The 22,237-nt window shown below is 42.2% G+C and overlaps 1 protein-coding gene across 1 annotated transcript; it reads left to right on the top strand.

Annotated features, from left to right (window-relative positions):
• Positions 1 to 1,462: 1,462 nt before the first annotated feature.
• Positions 1,463 to 20,092, top strand: c1ql4b (complement component 1, q subcomponent-like 4b; the record flags this gene model as incomplete). Its single annotated transcript, XM_079509973.1, has 2 exons — positions 1,463 to 2,002; positions 19,913 to 20,092. 2 exons carry the CDS (start codon positions 1,463 to 1,465, stop codon positions 20,090 to 20,092), a joined length of 720 nt encoding a protein of 239 aa, XP_079366099.1.
• Between the last annotated feature and the right edge of the window lie 2,145 nt (positions 20,093 to 22,237).

Genomic DNA, 22,237 nt, shown 5'->3' with positions numbered 1-22,237 from the left:
AATATGCATAGACAACTATTTAATGGTCTGAACGCACTTCCAACACAGACAATTATAACCTAATGAATCTGATGATGATGACGACAAAATATGAGTTCAATTAAGGGTTAGGGTAAGATAAAAGTTTATATGTAAAATGTTTTTATTTTATACATTTGGAATTTATGACTTTAATTGAATACATATTTACAATGCAGCCTATGTGCAATCGATTCAATATGTTGATATTTCATGACAAAATCTTTATGGATAATTTATTAACTGAATAAAACAATAAAGGGAGCTGATTTGTTAGTAGCCTGCAGTCATCAATGCTGATTTTGTGATTGTGTGTTTTTGTGTGTGTGTCTTCCCTTTTCCTTCAGACTATGCATTGAGGCGGTGATTAGAGATGTTCCACATTTCATCAAATACAAAACAACAAGATCATCTGCTCTTCAAATGGAATGCACACAGTCACAATTTTCTCTGTCCTTCCTGGTCAGAGGTTAGATATTTATGCCATAAATCCCTCTGTAAGTGGAATTAAGGAGTCAGAGAGATATCAAATTTAACGCTCTCCAAACAACAAGGAAAGGATGGACGGATGAGTCCTTGAACATAATCATAAGCAAGGAGGTGAAAAGGAAGGACCGGAGATTTGACCGTTTCTCTCTCATTATTGGAGAGACAGTTCAGCCCTCTCCTCTGTGTGGTGCATGGGTGAGATGGACTCCTGTGGGAGTTCTGTAGACCCCACCTGACAGCTCTCTGCCTGAGCAAGTGAAAGATACTCAGTGGAGGTTGTGCTATTACACAGCCAGAAAAAAATAAAAAATAATCTTGATCGTGGAATCATACATTTCACCTGTTGTTTTTGTGAAAAACAAACAAACAAGTCTTTGATTTATAAGTTTAAAGTCTTCAAACATTTAAGAAACCACAAACAAATGTGTGTATAGTGTTAAGGATAAACCACACCAAAACCAATAGGTTAACCCTATTGACAAACTGAGTGCATTGAACACTATAAGGAATGGAAAAACCTGTCTCTCATTCACCTCAATTTACTTTTGTACTGACTTTAGCCTGAGACGTGCCTGGCACATCCTTAGTGGTGTTCCCCTGTGACCCCACGCCATCAACCCACCACCTCAGCATCCTGGCACATCCTTAGTGGTGTTCCCCTGTGACCCCACGCCATCAACCCACCACCTCAGCATCCTGGCACATCCTTAGTGGTGTTCCCCTGTGACCCCACGCCATCAACCCACCACCTCAGCATCCTGGCACATCCTTAGTGGTGTTCCCCTGTGACCCCACGCCATCAACCCACCACCTCAGTTGTTTAGTTACTGCCTACCCAGAGTTCACTCTGGCTGGCACAACCATCCCAGCCAAGGGGGAGGAAGACTTCCTCACGCTGGCTGCCTCACGGCTCAGCCGCAAGAAACGTGTCATCGGGGCTGGAGTCGGCGTGGCCATGGTACTGGTTCTTCTGGTGGCTATCCCCTTATTGGTCCACACCACGAAAGGGGGTGGGTCCGGAGGAGGGGGCAGCCATTACGAGATGCTCGGCAGCTGCAAGATGGTGTGCGACACCTTCACCCCCCCACAGGGAGAGCTGTCCTCCGTCTCCCCTCAGCCCCCGGACTTCGCGGGACGAAGGGGCAAGCCCGGGTTCCGCGGGACCCCCGGACTTCCTGGGCCCGCCGGGCCCAGAGGCCCTCCTGGGGAGCCTGGAAAACCAGGGCCGCCAGGCCCCCCGGGCCCAGGGCCGGGCGGCTACGTGCCCTCCTTCTACAGTCCCAAAATTGCCTTCTACGCTGGCCTCCGGAAACAGCACGAAGGAAGCGAAGTGCTGAAGTTTGATGACGTCGTCACCAACGTAGGGAACTACTATGAGCCAAGTACTGGGAAGTTCACCTGCCCTCTGCCAGGCATCTACTACTTTACCTACCACGTCCTCATGAGGGGGGGTGATGGCACCAGCATGTGGGCTGACCTGAAGAAGAACGGGCAGGTGAGATAGTGTGTGTGTGTGTGTGTGTGTGTGTGTGTGTGTGTGTGTGTGTGTGTGTGTGTGTGTGTGTGTGTGTGTGTGTGTGTGTGTGTGTGTGTGTGTGTGTGCGTGCGTGCGTGCGTGCGTGCGTGCGTGCGTGTGTGTGTGTGCGCGCGTGCGTGTGGATGTGAAGTGCCATCTCTTACTTTCAATATTTTTATGCCGTTTGTTAAGTATTAATATGGGTCAATATGTGAGCAGTATATGGATGTATCCCGCACACCATATAAGTACAAAATACTTTATTTATTCGTCAATATGTGAGCAGAACATATTTTAAACAACACTACATTAACAGTGCAATAATTAAGATAAATGTGGAGTCAGGAATATGACTCATAAAAATGCATGGAAAAGTAACTCAACAAATTTCTATTCGGCGAGAGTAGCCTAGAGTCAGCGTAGAATAACATCTCAATTCAGATTTGGATAAGAACTATCAACCCCTGATTAATAATGCAACATCGATTTTCTCTGGATATTGTCCGAAGCCTTTCATAAAGTTTCACAAATGCAGTAAGTGATTTGTCCTTGGGGTCAAAGAGGAGCGTGAAGGCCAGAGAGGAGAAGTGCTTCCTCTAAGTGGACGTGGAATCCTGAGTTGGGCAGCAGTAGAGAGAGAGTGGGGGTAGAGAGAAATGGATAGACAGAGATACACGCGCAGACACGCACGCACGCACGCACGCACGCACGCACGCACGCACGCACGCACGCACGCACGCACGCACGCACGCACGCACGCACGCACACACACACACACACACACACACACACACACACACACACACACACACACAGGCACTGACAGCTAAGCAGGAGGATAACGATCCCCCAGTCTCAGTGGAGTGAAGTCAAAACGCAACAGCTGGCTACTGTCCTCTTGAGGATCGCCGATGTTAACACTAATAAATAAACAAGGAATCAAACAAATGTCTGAAAACAACAACCTTGGGAAGCTTCCATCTGGAGATTCATGACAAGCTGAGAGTGTTAAAGCTTCACTCTGTTGAGGAGCTCTGATTCTGACATGTGCGATGCACATATTGCACAGCACAACGTGCGACATCCTGGGGATTACCAGAGAAGATGACAAACTCACTGTGCATTGTTGCAAGCCAAGTCAAGTCAGGCAGAGGGTTTGACGGTAGAGTGCATGTTCCCCTACACATAACTTACATGCTAGTGACGCTACATAGAACTACAGCGATATGGAATGTTACTGAGCTGACAATGACCCTGCCTACTGGGCTACTGTTTTTTTCAAGACTGCTGTTTCAATCGTCCTCTACAGTCTATACAGCATTAGTTCTCAAACGTTATCATTATGGATCCCCAAATTAATATGTATTTAGCCATGGACCCTCATCAGAAAATATTTGGTGCCAGATACCCCCATACAAGATTTGTGTTATAAAAATGTAAAAAAAAAAGAGAGATAGATTGAAGGTTAACCACTTTATACGACCTTCATCGTATAATGGGTACATTTAGTAAATCTGCAATTGTTGCAATTTTTAAAGAATTAACATTTAAAATGGTCTATAATCAAATATAAAATAAGAAATTATTGTCTGTAATGATGTCCAAAATAGGGACTGCCAGGTTGAAAGTGGTTAATGAAGATGGATGAACAGTTGTAGAGGCAGAATGGCAACCATCCCTGAAAATATGGAGTGTGAAGTAGGACGCATACTCCAGTTTTTAGGTTATAACCTAACCACCGCGGTGGCTAGTAAAAACAGAGAGATGTGCTGGGGTAAAGTGACGTCATGTTGTAGTTTTCCCAACCACCGCAGTGGTTAGGTTATCACCTAAAAACTTGAGTATGCGTCGCCCCCTTAAGTGTAAGAATGTTTTTTCAAAGGAAACCAAACAGCAACAGATATGAGCGTGTTATATTTGTTATATTTCGGAAAGGTATTTGTGCTAATTGCATAATGGATTTATGTTTAATATGCTTAAACTAAATTCATAATTCAGGCTTTAGTCATTCTTAACAGATTATTTTCCCCTCTGCTATGATTCTTGACAAATCTCCTAATAAACTGAACCCGGGCCTGATACGGTATGACTTAACAGGTCTACAAAGGAATAGTGATTGATTTGGCTCACAAATCCACAGGACTTTCCATATACAAAGTGCATGGTAAAGGGAACAGACTAGAAGATTCCAGATATATAATTGGGGGACTTGGTTTGTTGCGTGCCATCACAGTTATTGTCATTCCTGTGCTCTCCTGCTGTTAAATCTTTCATAGCCTTTAGATGAGGTCTTGTCCCCCCTCCACCTGCCCCCCCCCCCCCCCCCCCCCACGCACGCACACACACACACACACACACACACACACACACACACACACACACACACACACACACAGACACACACACACACACACACACACACACACACACACACACACACACACACACACACACACACACACACACACACACACACCTACTCTGCCTTCTAACTTAGCCACTGGCTTCATGCCCATTAATTATCTTTTCCTTCAACTAAATTATTTAACCCAATTCAGTGCTGATCCTGCCCTCAGTTTCACTCCACTCACTGCATAGTGGCTCTCTGCTGTGAATAGACAAGTGCTGTTAGCAGACTGTGAGGAACCGGGTCAATGAGAAAAGTACAGCCTTGAGAGAACATTGTAAAGTGTGACCAGTTACAACTCCACTCAATACGATGAGTCATTTGCTAGATGGTCCTCAAGACAATTGGCACTGTGAGAATTAATATAAAATGTCAACCAAATGTCAACCAACATCTATTGGTGTGTTTCCTGTCCACACACGTGTATACGTGCAACGGTGTGTGTTCAAGCAATATAAGCATTGACAGACACTTGATCCACAAGGCGTCAAAGGGAGCTGATCATTAAGACACAGTCCGAGGAGAGATTACAGTAAAGGTAGACAGGCCACAGACACGTGGGCCAACAACAGAGAGATCAAGCAATGAGAGGAAGTCAAGATAGATGGATATTCAGAGAGCAGACAGACATGAGATAAATTTACAAGATTTATTTTTTGCTTTTCTGCCTTTATTGATAGTATCAAGTGAAGATAGACAGGAAAGAGAGAAGGGGAGAGACATGCAGCAAAGGTCGTCATGAACGGGAATCGAACACGCCAGAGCCTATGTGGCATGCACCTGGACCACTTGGCCAGCGGGCGCCCCATAAATCTGTAAGATTTCTAACTGGAGCAGATCTAGGTAAAGCACACACAGGGTGAACAGGGTTTACATCAGGGGTGCCCAAAAGGTAGATCGCGATCTACCAGTAGATCACAAGGGCTGTGCAGGTAGAACACATTACATGCCCCTAAAAATATATATTTAATTTAAATTTTGCCACTTGAATTAAGGTGACTTGATTGACATTTAGAAGGGCCTGTCAGCTCAAACCCACAATGTATTACTTTGTTTTCAAGATTGTTGTGCACAAACGTCAGTAGCATTACAAAGTTACACTTTTTTCCACATACAAAATATTACAGTACACACTGTCGGTAGAAAGAAAAAAACTAGCAATTCCATTTTCCTTCTATTTCCCATTCCAAGTGTGTTTGTCTTATGTCTTACTGTAGCCTATGTAACGCCAGCACTATATTTCTAAAACTATGAAACATTTCAAAGATTTCTTTTCAGGCAAACATGTCCACCATAAGATGAACCTAAATAGGTTTGAATGGGGTTTCTAGGTGTAAGTATGTAGGACTAGTAGCATGCCAAAGTTTGTGCTATTGCCATTGAGAATGCATTGGGCGTTTAAGTTAAATACGGGGGGGACATATTTTGACAGCAGAAACTGCCTGTCATAATTTCTCCCTATTCCAAAGCCCCCCCAGGTACATTATATATTTAAACTATTTTCAGCAATGGTACACTTATTTTTTCAGTGGGTAGATCTTGTTGAGCTGGTCATTTTGAAAGTAGATCTCACGTCATAAATGTGTGGGCACCCCTGGTTTACATGAATGAATGCAATGAAGAAAAAACTGTCCAACATAAAACAAATAAAATGTTCCTTTAGTAGACAACTGAGGTTCTGATGTCCTTAACCATTAGTGGATGCATTGACATACAGTATGACTAATACACTAGTAATCTGGGACGCAATATGCATCGATGAACTCAATGAGAAAAACCTTTTTTGCTTCATGTCCTATAACTCATCAAAAGATTTGTGGTTAAGTAAATGACCTTTTCAAAAGGTTCATAATTCACAGCTGATATATACAGTACTTTGCCCTTTACCATGATGAGCAGGGGATGAGATCATGAATATTTATAACTGGCTCAATATGGGGAATGTGGTCAGTTACACCCTTTTCTTTTACTTTGATGGTGTTGAGTTCAGCAAGCTAGCAATAAACATCTCATCCTAAATACAATGTGAGACGTTGTATTCCAGTGTCGCTATAGGCTTTATTTATTTAGAACAGTTTGCTTGGTCAGAATTAAACGAGAAAATTGCGCTCCTCTGAGGGCAGATCTCCACCGGGCTGGTTGTCTTCCCATGGTTGTGTCAGTCGTGGGGTGCAACTAATAGGGAAATAAAATTTGTAGTTCAATTGAGCAGTTTAATTGCTTGGCTTATGTTTAATGATGGGCCATCTTTAATTTGCCAACTTCATTCATTTAAGTTAAGAAAGGAAAAGATAGGGCCCAGGCCGGCCTAGCGGTCCATGCAGGCACCTAGGCTGCTAATCCAGCCTGACAGTGTGTCGAGGGTTCAACTGCTGATGCTACCTTTGCTGCGTGTAACTCACTCCCCAGCTCTCTCCCCCATTTCCTGTCGCGCTATCAAATAAAGGCAGAGGCCCCAAAAATAGTGGGAAAGTGAAATGAACCATATCCGTGGTCATCATGGGCATAGGCCTACTTAACAATAGATGCCAAAACAATGGGAAACTTTAAAATGGTGTGTATTTTATATCAAAAGTCCATAAATCACACCCCGTGTGAACTGAGTGGTGCAACTCCCCCCCTTCCACCCCCCCCCCCCCCCCCCCCCACACCCCTCTCTCTCTCTCTCTCTCTCATTAGCAGGCAACAGTGCAGCACTATCTCTCTCTCCCTGTTTCTGGCACGACAGCGCCCCTACTGGTACTCATGAGTCACACATGAGTCACACACAAACATAGGTGTCACACACAAACATAGGTTAACACGGACATTGCTGTTCCTTGGAGAGGTTGCACCACTCAAAACCTGTACTGTACTGTCACTGTACTGGCACACCCGAAAGCATCATATATACAGTTAATACGTGTGTGTTTGTGTGTGCGTTAGGTTGCGCACAGGTGGTGAAAAACAACCATGCTGTTTTTGTGCTCATACCCAGACACCCAGCCAGCCACACACATAGCTCCGTAAGGGGCACTTAAAAATAATCTTGATTTCATTCACCTGTTTCCCATAGCTGAGCGTTCCTCCAAACACAGCATGGTTTTAATTACAGAACTACTCTGTTTTTAATCTCATTCAAGATGACATCCAGACAGTGTGTAGGCTACTCATTTTAAACCTATTCAGCACGCTAAAATATGTATCTGAAAGACTGAAAACATTATAGGTTAGAAATAAGCAATATCCAATTGCTGCCTGTCTGTTTCTGATTGTAAAGTTTTGTAAACAAGCAACTTCACGCATCGCGGAGCTACATCCCATAGCCCGAAGGGATTGGTTCAGAAGCACACAGCCTTCTGTTTTAGACTGAAACTTCAAAATAAAATGCCCAAAAAGCCATATTGCACCCCATCTTTAAAAAAATAAAGGAAAATATAGAAGGAACATACAGTTCTGTAAGTAATTAATTGTCAAAAAGTAATCTATTTAAAATGTATAATTTAACAATCAATTTAACAATACAATTTCATTAACTCTTCAATTAAAAAAAAGTTTCATCATGGTTCATTTAAAAAGATCTGTCGGGGAGGTGCCTTGATCTGTATCGTTTACGATAGTCAGTCACTCATATTTAACACTAATACAAATGTACTTATTCAGCAGCAGTGACATTAGTATTTTCTCGCCGTTAGTTTATCCTACATAGACATGGAAATCTCTCATCTCCATGCACCGGCCATTACTCTCCCTCAGAATGCTGAGTCTGAAAAGTGTTTTCAAAAGTGGACATTTGAAGAAAAGTGTATGATGTGGCAGCGATAAGCAATTTCCACTGTTCACAGTAAAGTCTTATTTTAACTTTTAGAGTAAAATGAAGACTGCTGTGCTGCATGTAAAATGTGTGTATTTTTGAGAGTGCATAGTATGTGCTGTGTATGTGTGTATGGAGGATATTGTGCATAGTGTGCTTTGGATGACTGCAAAATACGGCATGAGAATGATCTACATTCAGGGAGTATAAATTAAAATATCCAGACAATGATAGTGGAATATTCAATTAGATTAACTCAGGCAATGCTTTGGTTTATGCACTGCAGGTAGAGCAGTCCACAGAAACCCTTTATATCCAATTAGATTGCCTGACATCATGCCCTCAAAGGTTTCAGTCTAAAGCCAATTAAAGACTTTCTAATCAACATTGTGACACCACAGTGTCGTGGAAAAATATTAGCATTTGCCACGCCAATTAGGCCGTAAATCTACAATGCTGGCTAAAGGTTTTGTGTTCAATTCCGTAGTGACAAAAAGCCTGCGACACACATGGGTAGGGAACCCGAGCTAGCCTTTATAAAAATGTGCCATTTCCATTACCATTCCTCTTTTTGTAGAGCGCTCTCCCCAGTCCACCCTTAGTGGTCCCTCAGGTGAGTTTAAAAGACCCCTCTCAATTGTCTCGCTCCGCTCTGAGAGGTCTGTGCATCACGGTGAATGAATCCTGTCAGTTTTATTACCAGAGGATCAAGGCAACACTGCAAGACAAAACAAAGAAAAAAAGAAAAGAAAAGAAAAACAGACATGGACCGGCCCGCCCACCTCCCCAATCTCATTTCTGTTCCCTGAAAATAGGCTTGGCTGATCAGTTTGTTATCCAGCAGACACCCCCCGCCCCCACATCACTCAAAGTCCCTCCTCTAGTTTGGCTTCCCTCACCCAAATCCTGTGCTCAGACTGTTAAAAGTGCATGCAGCTGTGTGCTCTGTGTTACCTACAGTACTACACCCATCAAGCCTGATATATAGTTCATTGTTCGACAGAATCACTACAAGCTCACAACACGTCTCGACACATTTTGAGTATGCAGATACTAATATATTTTCAACAACCATCAATGTCGCATGATGGAGTATAAAATTAAGCAACACTTACACCACGTCCCCTTCCTTTCTACTCACACAATGGTCTCTATTTTCTGCCTCTCTGAGACAAAGGTTATTGTGGTCATATATTTGAGTTATCCACTATTCACTATTCACTATAAATGCACAAAATGTCTATCTGTGCACGTGTGTCTGTACTTCACGTATCTCTAGAACCGTCTCACCGACTGACTTCAAACTCGCCGCATGTGACAATGTCAACCTGGATCATTCCTGAGTAAGCTGGGTGGGCACAGGCCTAATTTTCCTAATAATTCCTTACAAATCATCATCCATACGGCTAACAAAAAGTGAAGAAAGAAAAAAGGTAGAAAAGAAAATCATAAAACATACAGCCAGCCCACGTAAGCTCCCCGCACTCGCATGGTGCATTGTCTGCCAGGCCCCACTTCATGGATGTTTTGAAGAAGCTGACCCCAGTATGCAGGCGGGTCACTAGGGTCCATTGTTGGTGTGCTGCTAGCTAGATCTTCTTCTTTGACGCTCTCTCCCGGGTCCCAGATGTAGCGGTGGGACATGTGGGCCCAACGGACTTGCGTCCAGGATGCTGCCATCCATGCGTTTCTAGACAGGTCCTCAGGGATAGAACTGAGCATCTTTTGTTCCTCCTCCTTGTTGTATGGGTGGTAGGATTTCAGTCTGTTTGGAGACAACACTGTCATAGTGGCGACATGCAGGATATGCTAGGCATGTGTCTGGACGTTCCTTGCTAGAGCGAGGAACGGCAAGGGGCAATTCCTGCCAGTATGGCAGGTATAGAAAACAGGGCTTCAGACAATCCAGTTATGAGCCTGAGAGCATTGTTTCAGGCATACGCAGAGGAACGTTGGGGCCTGCTGGAACTCCAGGCACTTTTATCAAAAACATCTAATTCTCTTTTCGCTTCTGCACTGTCTTACCAATAATGTGGCTGCAGCCTGCAGTTTCCACCTGCAAAGGTTGGCTGCCAAGACGCCCGTGTTGTGGTTGAGGCCATCTTTCATCAGCACATTATAATGGGCAGGTCATCCGCATAACTATAATTTATTATTATATTTTCTGAATGTTGTTGCCGGTAAATATCCATACAGAGAGTAATTGCAAAACAATGCAGAATTTACAATGACACTGAGTAATGGGCAGATTAGAATATAGAACATCTTGGAGGGAGTAAGGATGTACTACCTCTAGACCCTTTTCCAGAGTCCGCCTCGACACCTGTGACTCATGCTGAACTTGAAGCAATGTCACGGGTCTAATCTATGCCTAAAGGCACATTTGAAAGAGCAAACCATCTATTCCACTGCATTGTAGAGAACTTTATCCATAGAACTTTATGCTGTAGTTAATTGCTTGTCTGTGCCTTACGATAGTACTGGTTTGGTCGGGCAAGAGCATTGAAATAATTAAGAGACTACCCAAAACCAGAGCAAAATGGAATGCTATCTATCACTAAAAAGAGAATATACATTGGCTGAATACCTGAGCACGGTAAACGACCCAAAACTTAGGAAAGCATTGACTAAGTACAGAGTCTGAACACAGCCTTGCAATAAAGAAATGCCGCCACAGACAGACCCCACTCCCAAGGGAAGACAGACTAGTATGCACCCACTGCACACAAAATGTGGTGGAAACAGAGCTACACTTTCTAAACCTGCCCACTATACCAAGGCATCAGAGACACATACTTCCCACAGATTACACACACCCAAAGCGAGTTTTAAACTATGACCAATGACAAAAAACTCCTATAAACTATAGGGAGAAATACAACAATGTGCAAACACAGCAGCAAGATTTGTGAACTGTTGCGTATACACTGTAGACCTACTGAACATGTAAAGTTGTAAACAGAGCTGCTACCTTTAAACATATGTTTAATCAGAGTTGTTTTGTATACTATTTAAATAGTCTTGAGAAGAAATGCTGCTATTTGTCCCAAAAAAGCTTTATACCCTGTATAACATGTATAACGATGCAATGTGACATAGCTCTGTTTACAAAATGCTGTACCCTCTCTAAAGTGCTTGACAGAGTCGAACGTAATCGACGCAAGAATACATAAGCAACGCTGGGTGAGAGAAATTCCTCCCTTGCGTTGCGAACTGTATATACACTGACACCACAGCGCCTCAAACTGTGACTCCGCCCACAAACGGGGGAATGCAATTTGCGGCATTTTCAAAACAATATTGAGCAGAGTAGCGATTATCAAACGTATTTGCAATGCCATACGTTGAAAGATCTGTTGCCCGTGGACAAGGCACGCTACCTCCGCAAGTTAGATAGCATCGGCATAGATGTTTGTCCGTATGTGATTAAGGATTGGACCAAGTTGCATTGGCAGCCATAGAACATTCCGGGGTAAATTCTTACCCCGGATGTGACGTTTTTGGGCGTTAATCCTGACTGTCTAGCGTGGTGTCAGTGTATACTTTCCCCATTACTTTTTATTGTATTTTGACACTTGCTTTGGCAATGTAAACATTTTCTATAAATGTTTTCTCATGCCAATAAAGCTCCTCTGAATTGAATTGAACTGAACTACCGGTAAATAGATTTTCTAAAATATTGATGCTGGCAGCAAGGACTATCTAAATAGAAATTATTTTGTCGGGTGTGTATATTTTATAAATCGATTATGTAACACCTTCATCATATAAATAAAGGGGTACTCAAAATCGACCCAAGCACTGCATGACCATCAACATTTTTGAAAATGCTATATTCTAGGCGATCATAGGCCTTCATTGCATGTAATAAAGAAATTGGGGCACCATCTAAGACATACAACAGCCTCCTTACATTGTCTGCATGGGGCCAGTCTGGATTTCTTTTTTGAGGGGCGCTAGCCCCTCCTATGCCCAGCTTTGTGTGTACGTGTGTACCCCAGATGATTGATGATTTGATTGGCTGAGCACGGAAAAAGTGAGGACAGAAAAGTGAGGACGCCAATTGTGATTGGCCGGAATGTGAAGATGTATGATGACTCACTTCACACGGGTGTGATTCTTTAGATAATACTATAAATAATAATATAATTAGCACCCTCTCCTGGGTCTTTGCATTTAGTAAGAAACAAGAATAAAGCATTTTTCACATCTCTCAAGATGAAACCTACTAAATTGAAAACTAAAACTAAAAACTAAATGGAATACTTTTATTGTGGCATGTCATGTACTAGCCTGGAAATCACATTAACCAGCTAGTCATGCACACAAACACCAAACCAACACACAGGTGGAATGCTACAAACACCAAACCAACACACAGGTGATATGCTGCCTCCAGCTACTCCTATATGTCCTGTATGCTGTGACGTCTCTCCTCATCCACTAATCAAACAGGCCGCACTGCCCTTTGGGTGCACACGCTTATCCGACACACCAAAAGTCCGACATGCGAAAATCACCTGTTGCTCCCGACATACGTTGGTCCGACACACATGTTTTTAGAGGCGGCTCTAAGCTGAGTGGGGAGAGAGGCCGTCTGGGAATGGGAACGTCAGAGGTTTGCATGCTAGCTCGACCAATCTTTGTGTCAAACTGTCAAGACACTTAACCCCTAACTGCTCCATGGGGATCTGTATCAATGGCAGCCACTGCTCCTAATAGTTAGGATAGGTAAGGTAGAAGGCAACGTATGTACAGAACAACAACTAAATTATTACAACTCAAGGACATACACAATAGAATTAGTGGATTTATTTTAGTCTCCATCACTTGTTCTCCCTCTAACCATCTAAATTCTAACCTCTCTTGTTCCCTCTGTCTCTCACTCTTCCCCTATTAAATGTTGCCCCTCTAATGAAAAGTGCTGGCAGAGTAATCTTGTCTATTGTCCCGCGGGGCCTAGCTGGTTCCAACAGTAGCACATCAAACACGGATAGCATTGGTTAAACAGACAGAAATTCACTCCCATGCCACTATCAATCTCCACCACTGTTGACAATAATCCTGATTTGTCTTTCTCTCTCATTTTCACTTGGCTGGGCCCAGTTCCCCTCACCTCTTGAGGAAAACAGGGTTCACTCTAATTGTTATTGAAATCCCAAGCTGAGATCCAGTGGTGGAAGAAGTGTTCCAATTTTACATAAAAGTAGCAATACCACAATGGAGAAATACTCTGTGAACAAGTAAAAGTTAAGTTTTCAAAATCTTTGAAAAACAGCAGATCCACAGGCTCACAATGTGTCACAAATTCAATGTGTCACAATGTATCACATCGTGACATGCTATATTGAGCTTGTAGATCTGCGATTTTTGAATAGCCTATTAAGTAGGGCTTAAGTGGTTAATTAATAATCATCTAAATCTGGTAAGTAACTTTTAACTTAATCTGTCAAATAATAAAGTAAAAAGTATAATACTTCTACTCCACTGAGATGCAGTGGAGTAGAAGTATAAAAATCACACCTGTGTGAACTGAGTGGTGCAGTGACGTCACACACTAACCATAGCAACCATGCTCGTTTTTTTGGTACGAACACGGGTACACGGGTACAAAGCCAGTTGTTGGAGTGGTTTGCACCACTCAAAAATATCAAAATGGAAATAGGCTACTCAACTAAAGTAAAAGTACCTCAAAATTGTACTTAGTTACTTAATACCACTGCTGAGATCTCCTGCTCCGTTTAGTAGTATAGGGCCTACCACACTACACATTAGCAGATTCACTTTATATCGGAATATGCTTGAACATTATGCATCACAGTACTCACTGTTTCATGAATTAAATCTACAGATATACATTTTGATTTTGTGTGTGTGCAAGAAAAAGAGAGCCTGGAGCTAATCTTGCAAACGTTTGGACCTATCAGTGTGAAACTTTGTATGCACGTTCGGCGACAAGTACGCCAAGGAAGACACTCATATTTTTCAAGCTGGGTGTCCTGTGTCCCGACAATCTCTAAAATACTCAAATGTCCCAGTTTTCAACATTCACCTGTAGGCCTACCAAACATATATGGGCTCCAATTTTGTCTCCGACTTTACCCGCAGCGCGGCCCGCAATTCAGCCGCTGCCCGAAAATTACGAATATAGGAGCTTTCTCTGTCCCTTAATGGTATTTTCGTCCAGCGTCACCCGCTATCTTTTTTGCCGACACCGGTATTTGTTCGTTCAGTTTCATCATCCCATAGCGCAGCAAATGGCGTTTAATCCAATTGACAGACCTTTCCTTTCCGCTTGATACCGTTTCGTAGAGACGGCCTACACGCTCGGCAGCAACGCAACACTCTTCCATGGGCTATAGAACGTAAGGCTATGAAGCAATAGGCCTATAGCACTAACGGGCAACGGATAAGGGATCTATTAAAGGCAATGGCACGTGGACTGGTGATTGGTTAAATATGATTTAATTATTGTAACGCCCAAACCACACCTAATATAACGGGTAACAGAGGTGTTTAAGGGATTTAGACAGGTAACCAAAATACCAACTTTAGTGGGGGAACACCCTTTCCCCACTCCTAAATCACGAAATAGTGGCTTTAGAAAGATGAGACAAAAATGGAGCCCATAGTCCCAGTTTTCCACAGTTAAAACTAGAAATGCACTCTGTCGAGGTGCAGACTTGCGCCAGCTTGCACACGTCGTAGGCCATACATGGCTACTAACTAATGTCTATTACAACTGCTGTTCTAAATCCTTTAGACCCATTATTGACCTTATACCAACCTTGAAGCGTACCTTAGTTACGTCACCATCAACAGCCAATAAGGGACCACCATTCTTACCGACACACACACACACACACACTCACACACTCACACACACACACACACACACACACACACACACACACACACACACACACACACACACACACACACACACACACACATACATACATACATACATACATACATACATACATACCCAACATTGAAACACATCTTAATTACGTCACCATCAACAGACAATTATAACCATGCATGCATGCCATACATACCACTTTCGGTCCAGCCGACCACAGTAATAACTAGAAAAAGTAATATAAACATGTTTGCCTTTGATGGCAATTGGATGATTTGAGGCATTTTGTTCCAAAAATGTGTTTTGCAAAAATCAACCTGTTGGTGGCGCTATAACAGGCCAATGTGAAAAGGGTGGGATATATTCCTCAGCCTAGTAATAAAATATGTGAAAGATTTCACGTAAATTGCATGCTGCGTTCATGATTTGAGGCTTTTGTTCAAAACGGGGCAATCTTGCAAACTGTGAAAGCCAATTATAGCCAATTAGGATGGAATATGAAATATCGGACAGATCCGACTTGAGCACATGACCATAGAGATACTGTGTAACGATTTGTGAGATTTTTGGACAGAATCTGGAGGAGTAATATCAAAAAAATTGTTTTACAAAAGTCGGCCTCCTGGTGGCGCTATAAAAGGCAGATGCGGAAAATGCAGGTCAAAGGTTTGTCCTTGGCCTCTAGGGAGTGTGCATGCAACGTTTCACGCAGATCGGTGCAGTTTTAGGTAAAAAATGTGAAAAGCTGCCTCATGGTGGCGCTATAACAGGCCGTTCTGGAAAATGCGGGGCAGAGGTTCATCGTTGGCATCCAGGGAGTGTGTGTGCAAAGTTTGGCATCGACCGGGTTAACGGTGCCGGAGATTAGCTGGTAACGGACGGACGGACGGAAGGACGGACGGACAGACACACACACACACACACACACGGACGGAGTGCAAAACATACTCTCTCTCCCCATGCCTTCGGCCTGGTGGTGGAGACAATAATACTTGTTTTGAGTGATGTTTAGCCCATCATATTTGTTCGGTTGAAAGGTGCAGTGCTAAAATAATTGTTCCCCATCTTAACAAAAACACCTGCCCTATGGGCCTCATGGCTCGGCAAGGCTTACAGTACATGACGAAAACACTAGGTGAAAATGAAAAATACAATTGTAAAAAGGAGATCCAGATCTACAAAGTTGTGAGCTTGTAGCTATTTACAGACTTTCAGTGATTAAGGGTGCTGCTGGGTTTTGAAAATATGGTCACCCTAGACTAGCCTATAGTCTATAGCCTACTGTCACGTTCAGAATATATTATTTTGCTAACTGCACAGGTTTAATTCAAAGAAAATAAGCCACACCATTGTTAGCAAATACAACAAGCTTATGTTGATCTATCGCCCACCAGATTGCTCCAGAAAATACCAGCAAACATTGCAGGCTATGTTATGACCACAAAGCCTCCTTATTCTCATTCTGGATAGTATTCCCATGATGCTTTTTGACAGTCGTTCTTTAGACAGCAGCTGACTTTTCCACACACTGAATGCACTCCAGCATGCTGAATTCCTTTGGATGCAGCAGCCTCCTTTCATACTAGATACAGTGGTAAAATGTCTATGACTCTTGCAATGTACGGCATATTTTTACTAAACAGGCAAAGACAAACACATTGTTTTGTATAGACATGCACGTGTGTATGGCCGTCTCTGCGAGCATATAGTGTCGGGATCTTATACTGACCTGCTGCAGCTGCTACTGCTTCATGGGCCCATTTGACGACTGTATAGACCTATCCTGCTGTTCCCCATTTATTGTGATTGTATGGAGTTATTGAGGAGTTGGAGGAGCTATTAGGGAGTGAGCTGCCATGGCTGTTCGACCACCAATTACCGTAGCCCTGTAGCTTGCCCTGACGCATCTGGAGTTTTGGAGGCGAGGTGGATTGTGTGTGTGTGTGTGTGGGGGGGGGGGTCTCAGGAGACCTGCCACAGCAGCATGCCGTTAATCAATCCGATTTAGACCGGACAGGGACACGCTTAGCCGCCGCTCCCGCCAACACTGCCATGGCGGGGAGAGGAAACGTGTGCGTGACCTGCATCTCATTCTGTGGTAAAGGACAAAAAAGGAAAGAAAAGATGGATAGATGGAGAATGAAGAGAAAGCGAGGGGGGCTGCGAATGAGAGATGGGTGATGATGGGGGGTGAGGTGTAGAGGGAGAGACAACAATTAATGGTGTGATGTGAGTTGAATTAAAATAAAGGGGGTGTATCGAGTCTTTATAGGAAGCCATGGATCCAATTCCAAACATAACATTTCTCATATTATGTGGAAATATTGAATAATGATTGAATTGATGAAACGGACAAAATCTCATTATGGAGAGGAAGATGATGCGAGATGGTTGGTTGAGTCTTATTTGATATGTTCAACTGATCATGAGGAAGGAGGGGTGGGCTGCGTGACAACTGGAGATGATGGAACATATCCTTAGCTAGGCCCACACCCGGGAAGAGACAAGGATGGAGTGAGGGTATCATATTTGCATTCATTAATATGGATGTAGTTGTGTACTCTCTCTATTCTAGCATTAAATGGATCTTCTGCCTGAATAGTCGCTTACTAACCCAATGATGGTGCAATTTATTATAAGCCAGTATGCTTATTAGGCACAGGAATAATTCACAACTCATTCGATATAGTGCGTGTTTTACAGATCAACTGTGAACACAGCATTGTGTGGTTGAATACCTCCAAGGCGATGGCTTAATAGTCGCAAATTGTTGATCGATGAGCCAGAAGCAATGCGAGGGATTCAACAGAGAAGAAAACAAATTGCCATGTGTTAACAGAATTAATGCTTAGTCTCGGCTTGAGAATCTGCTTGTGCATAACACTCCTCGTACAGTATATCTTCACTGTTGGGTAGAAACCTTGTATCTCTGTATTTCATCTTTATATATATGTTTACATATTTTATTTCGATTTTTCAAATACAAGTGAAATACAGTCAAATACAAGACACAGCACAACAGTACAAGACATGACAGAAAATTTATGACAGAAATGACAGACAGGTAAAGTAAACTTAACACTACAAGAGACATACACGCACACAAAAAACAAAACAAAAACAAGGGAACGAATGGGTGGGATTGATGACCATCAGAGGGCAGGGAAAATACATCTTTTAGATGCCCAATTTTATACTTCTGACAGTGTTGACAGTGTTGCTCAAAAGTAGTTTTGCAATTCAAAGCATTGTGAGCTTGTAGATCTGTTTTTTTGTGTGCAAAATCTTTGTCTTTGACACGAGTCATGACAAACACAAGGGTTAGTCTGTGGGTTTTATTTAAAAATAGCTTGTGACTAAATAATAACTACATTGGATACTGGCAGACAGATGATTCTTTTTTTTTTTTTTTTTTTAATAATAATATAATAATAACTTGACTTTATATAGTGGCTTTCACAAAACCCAAGGACACTTTACATCAAAAGAAAATTAACAAACAATGAAACCAATGAAAAGTAACTGGTTTGAACATACAAGGTTTGCATACGACAAGTGACGATATACTACAGTACGTACATTTGATACTCATTGCGGCGTGGAATCAGTGTGTGCATTTGCCATAGCAACTTCTCCCCATGTTTGACAAATGAACAAGGGAATGTTATATGGTGAAGCTTGTTTTCTCTCACACCATCGTTCCCTATCACACTCTCCTCTGCAACAGGTGGATGGGGATGAGGTGGGTGGGCTCTGAACGGTGACTTGAGGTCAAAGATCACTGCACACCTCATCTCTGTGGCTGATACGTGCCCACTGGACAGGAAGGCCTCTATACCGATGACATTATACCATGAACTCAGAGTGATACACAGCAAATAGAGTGAAGTGATTGTAGACCAGAGATGGAGACGGGAAGGTGGATGAGCAGGTCTAATTGTGTCATGGTAGAGGAAAACCCCCAACAAGAGGTGTAATTTATTATGATGATTAAAAACTAGCAATGTTGAGAACAGTGTTGTAATGGTATTACATCATGCTGGATGCTACAGTGATACAGATAACAGTGGATAGCCAATTAGCCATATAGCTATGATGGCCTTTGTTTTTCTTTTTCTGTGATTAATTTAATAGAAAATATATATCTTTTGAACTGTTGTTTGTTTTATTACCTGGTGATAGTGTCACAACGTTTATTCAGAAAAAAGGTAACTTCCGCACTGTGAATTCAAGTTATACAATGAGAATCAATTTGTTGCAAACATATTTACTGCACAGTATTTTTGTTTTATTCATCACGTCCTCGTGGTATAAAGGCCAAGATCAAAAAATGGAAATAATGTTTGAAAATTGGGTAAATGTTCCTTTAATGCTTGATTGCTGGGGTGATATGGAGCACATATGGAATCTATACCCATCCATTTCCCTCTTCAACTATGTGATTAACATTTAGATGATATGATGAACAGGCCTCAAGGGTAGGCCATGATTAGAGACCTGCGACCACACGGAGAGACATAGTTAGTTTGGTTAGAAACTGATTGGGGGGCAATGAGTGGCTGCAGGAAGAAAAAGAAAAGTGAAAAGCGGGAAGAGCGACGGAAGCAGGTGCGAATCTTGTGACACAGTGTCCAATGCTATCTGGTATAATTGAATTATTACTGACGCCATTTACCTATTTATATATCTCTGTTGCTGGCAACCTCACACAGTGAAATCATGACTGTCCATCTCTTGCACATTGCACATTCTTGGTGTGGGTGCGGTTAAATTAAAACTAAGGCTTTTACAGTGTACCATGCCCTTTCTCTCTCGTTTTCCCAGGTGAGGGCCAGCGCGATAGCCCAGGATGCCGATCAGAATTATGACTACGCATCCAACAGCGTTATCCTACATCTGGACGTCGGGGATGAAGTGTGCGTGCAGCTTGATGGGGGCAAAGTTCACGGCGGAAATACCAACAAATACAGCACGTTCTCTGGCTTTCTCATCTACCCCGACTGACATTCAGTGCATTCACACCTCACTCATTCATTCCCTCTCTCTCGCACGCACGCACGCACGCACGCACGCACGCACGCACGCACGCACACACACACACACACACACCTTGTGTGTTTTCCTGAGGGAGAAAAATGTACTTTACTTTTTGCATAATGATGTTAAATGCAAACTTTCAGTGCTACTATCTATCTGTTCAGTAGATGACACATGTAAGTAATATTACAAACAACTGAAGAGAGAATTTGTTAAAAAGTATTATTGTACATAATATTCCTTGTGATACAATTTGTATCATGCACAGTACGTCTAAGCATGGCTAATGTACCCAATTAATTACTCTTTCACACATGCGCACGCACACAACACACACGTGCACACTCACTCACGCACGCACGCACGCACGCACGCACGCACACACACACACACACACACACACACACACACACACACACACACACACACACACACACACACACACACACACACACACACACACACACACACACACACACACACACACACACACACACACACGCTAATTGACATTCCCCATCAGTTTTTACATTGACATTTTTGGCCACCAGTGTGGAATGAAGTAAAATGATCTCAGAATGTGGACTGTAAAATGAAGTACAGTACAGTAAAGTACAGTATGTGTATTTGCCCACAGCCTTCTGCCTTGCTTGAGATGGATTTTCAATATATGGCTGTAGACAGACACCCAATGAGAAAAGTCATGAATATATTGATCGCAGCTGATACCCAACACCATGAACATAATCCAGTGTGTCTGTGAGCATGTGAAATGTGTTTACTGTATGTGTATGTTTGTGTATGGACATGCGAGGGATTGTGTGTGTGTGTGTGTGTGTGTGTGTGTGTGCGCGTGCGCGTGTGTGTGTGTGTGTGTGTGTGTGTGTGTGTGTGTGTGTGTGTGTGCATGTGTGCATTTTGTGCTTTTATTTTGTGTGTTACTCACATGGTCTCTGATTACAGCTATGATGGTGTAACGTGCCAAAAATATCAAACATTGTATGGCCCGGGATAAATCAGGCTTAAAGGAGAGGTGTTGGTATTATTGGTTAACAGTCATTTAACACACTCATTGAATATACATGCAGGTCAAAGTTTGAGATGGTCCCTGAGCCACAGATGATATGACATCCACTTCCAGTTAATGAGCAGGCACATCCTCGTTTGCAAGCTCAGTTTCTATTTGTGGCTACACACATATTCACAACAAATAAATGTAGAACCATTGTAAAGATGAATATCATATTGTTTCTTAGTATACCCATTTATTTTCTTTTAATGTTATTTACACTTTAATTTAGAACCAAAGGCAAATATACCCACTTAAAATGTTTTTGAAATTGTTTTTTTTATGTTGTGTCATATGTTTCCTTTACTGGAGATTTGTTTCATGTCAATATACAGTATATGACTGTACTCCTACATCAATATACAGTATATGGCAACATACTGTAGTATACATGACATGACATGACTTAAGCCTAATCTATACTAATGCAATGTGTCACAGTAACATATCAGTTGATTTTTGGTGAGCAAGACCATTGTGTGACAAAGTATAAATTAGGCTTTAAATGGGATCACAATTTAATACTACAAATAGTCTTTCTTAAGCCTTTCAACAAATACAAATTAATGTAATTAATGTAAAGATAGGAGATTTAGCCCAAATGGAGTATACTGGCATTTTTATATGTATTGTAACTGAATGTAGCAAACTATTGTAATTCTAAAGGTGTTCCAATGTATGGATTCAGGTTGAAATGAGTATGTGTTATAAAACCACCTGTGGCAATGATGATAATGGCACATTGCTTTGTAATTGAGATTTTCCTTCACTGCAATATGTCGATGTACCTAAATTATGATAGAGAAATATATACTGTTTATTTGCTTTGACACTATGCTATGCCTGCCCTGGACAGGGGAAATCCCAAACTCTCTCAGAACACACCTACTGTTACCATGACAATGAAATGATAGGCTCAGTGTATCATATTGTCATAATAATAATACTCTGATAATAATACTACTGAATATGCCTAGCGGAAATAGACACAAAAATAAACATGGCAGACCACTGTATGGCTTGTCTCCAGTGGAGCTCCACTA

The sequence above is a fragment of the Electrona antarctica genome (genome assembly GCF_951216825.1).
Source record: "Electrona antarctica genome assembly, chromosome: 9".
NCBI lineage: Eukaryota > Metazoa > Chordata > Actinopteri > Myctophiformes > Myctophidae > Electrona > Electrona antarctica.
The sequence above is the reverse complement of the archived record's forward strand: the minus strand, read 5'-3'. Positions and strand labels throughout refer to the sequence as shown.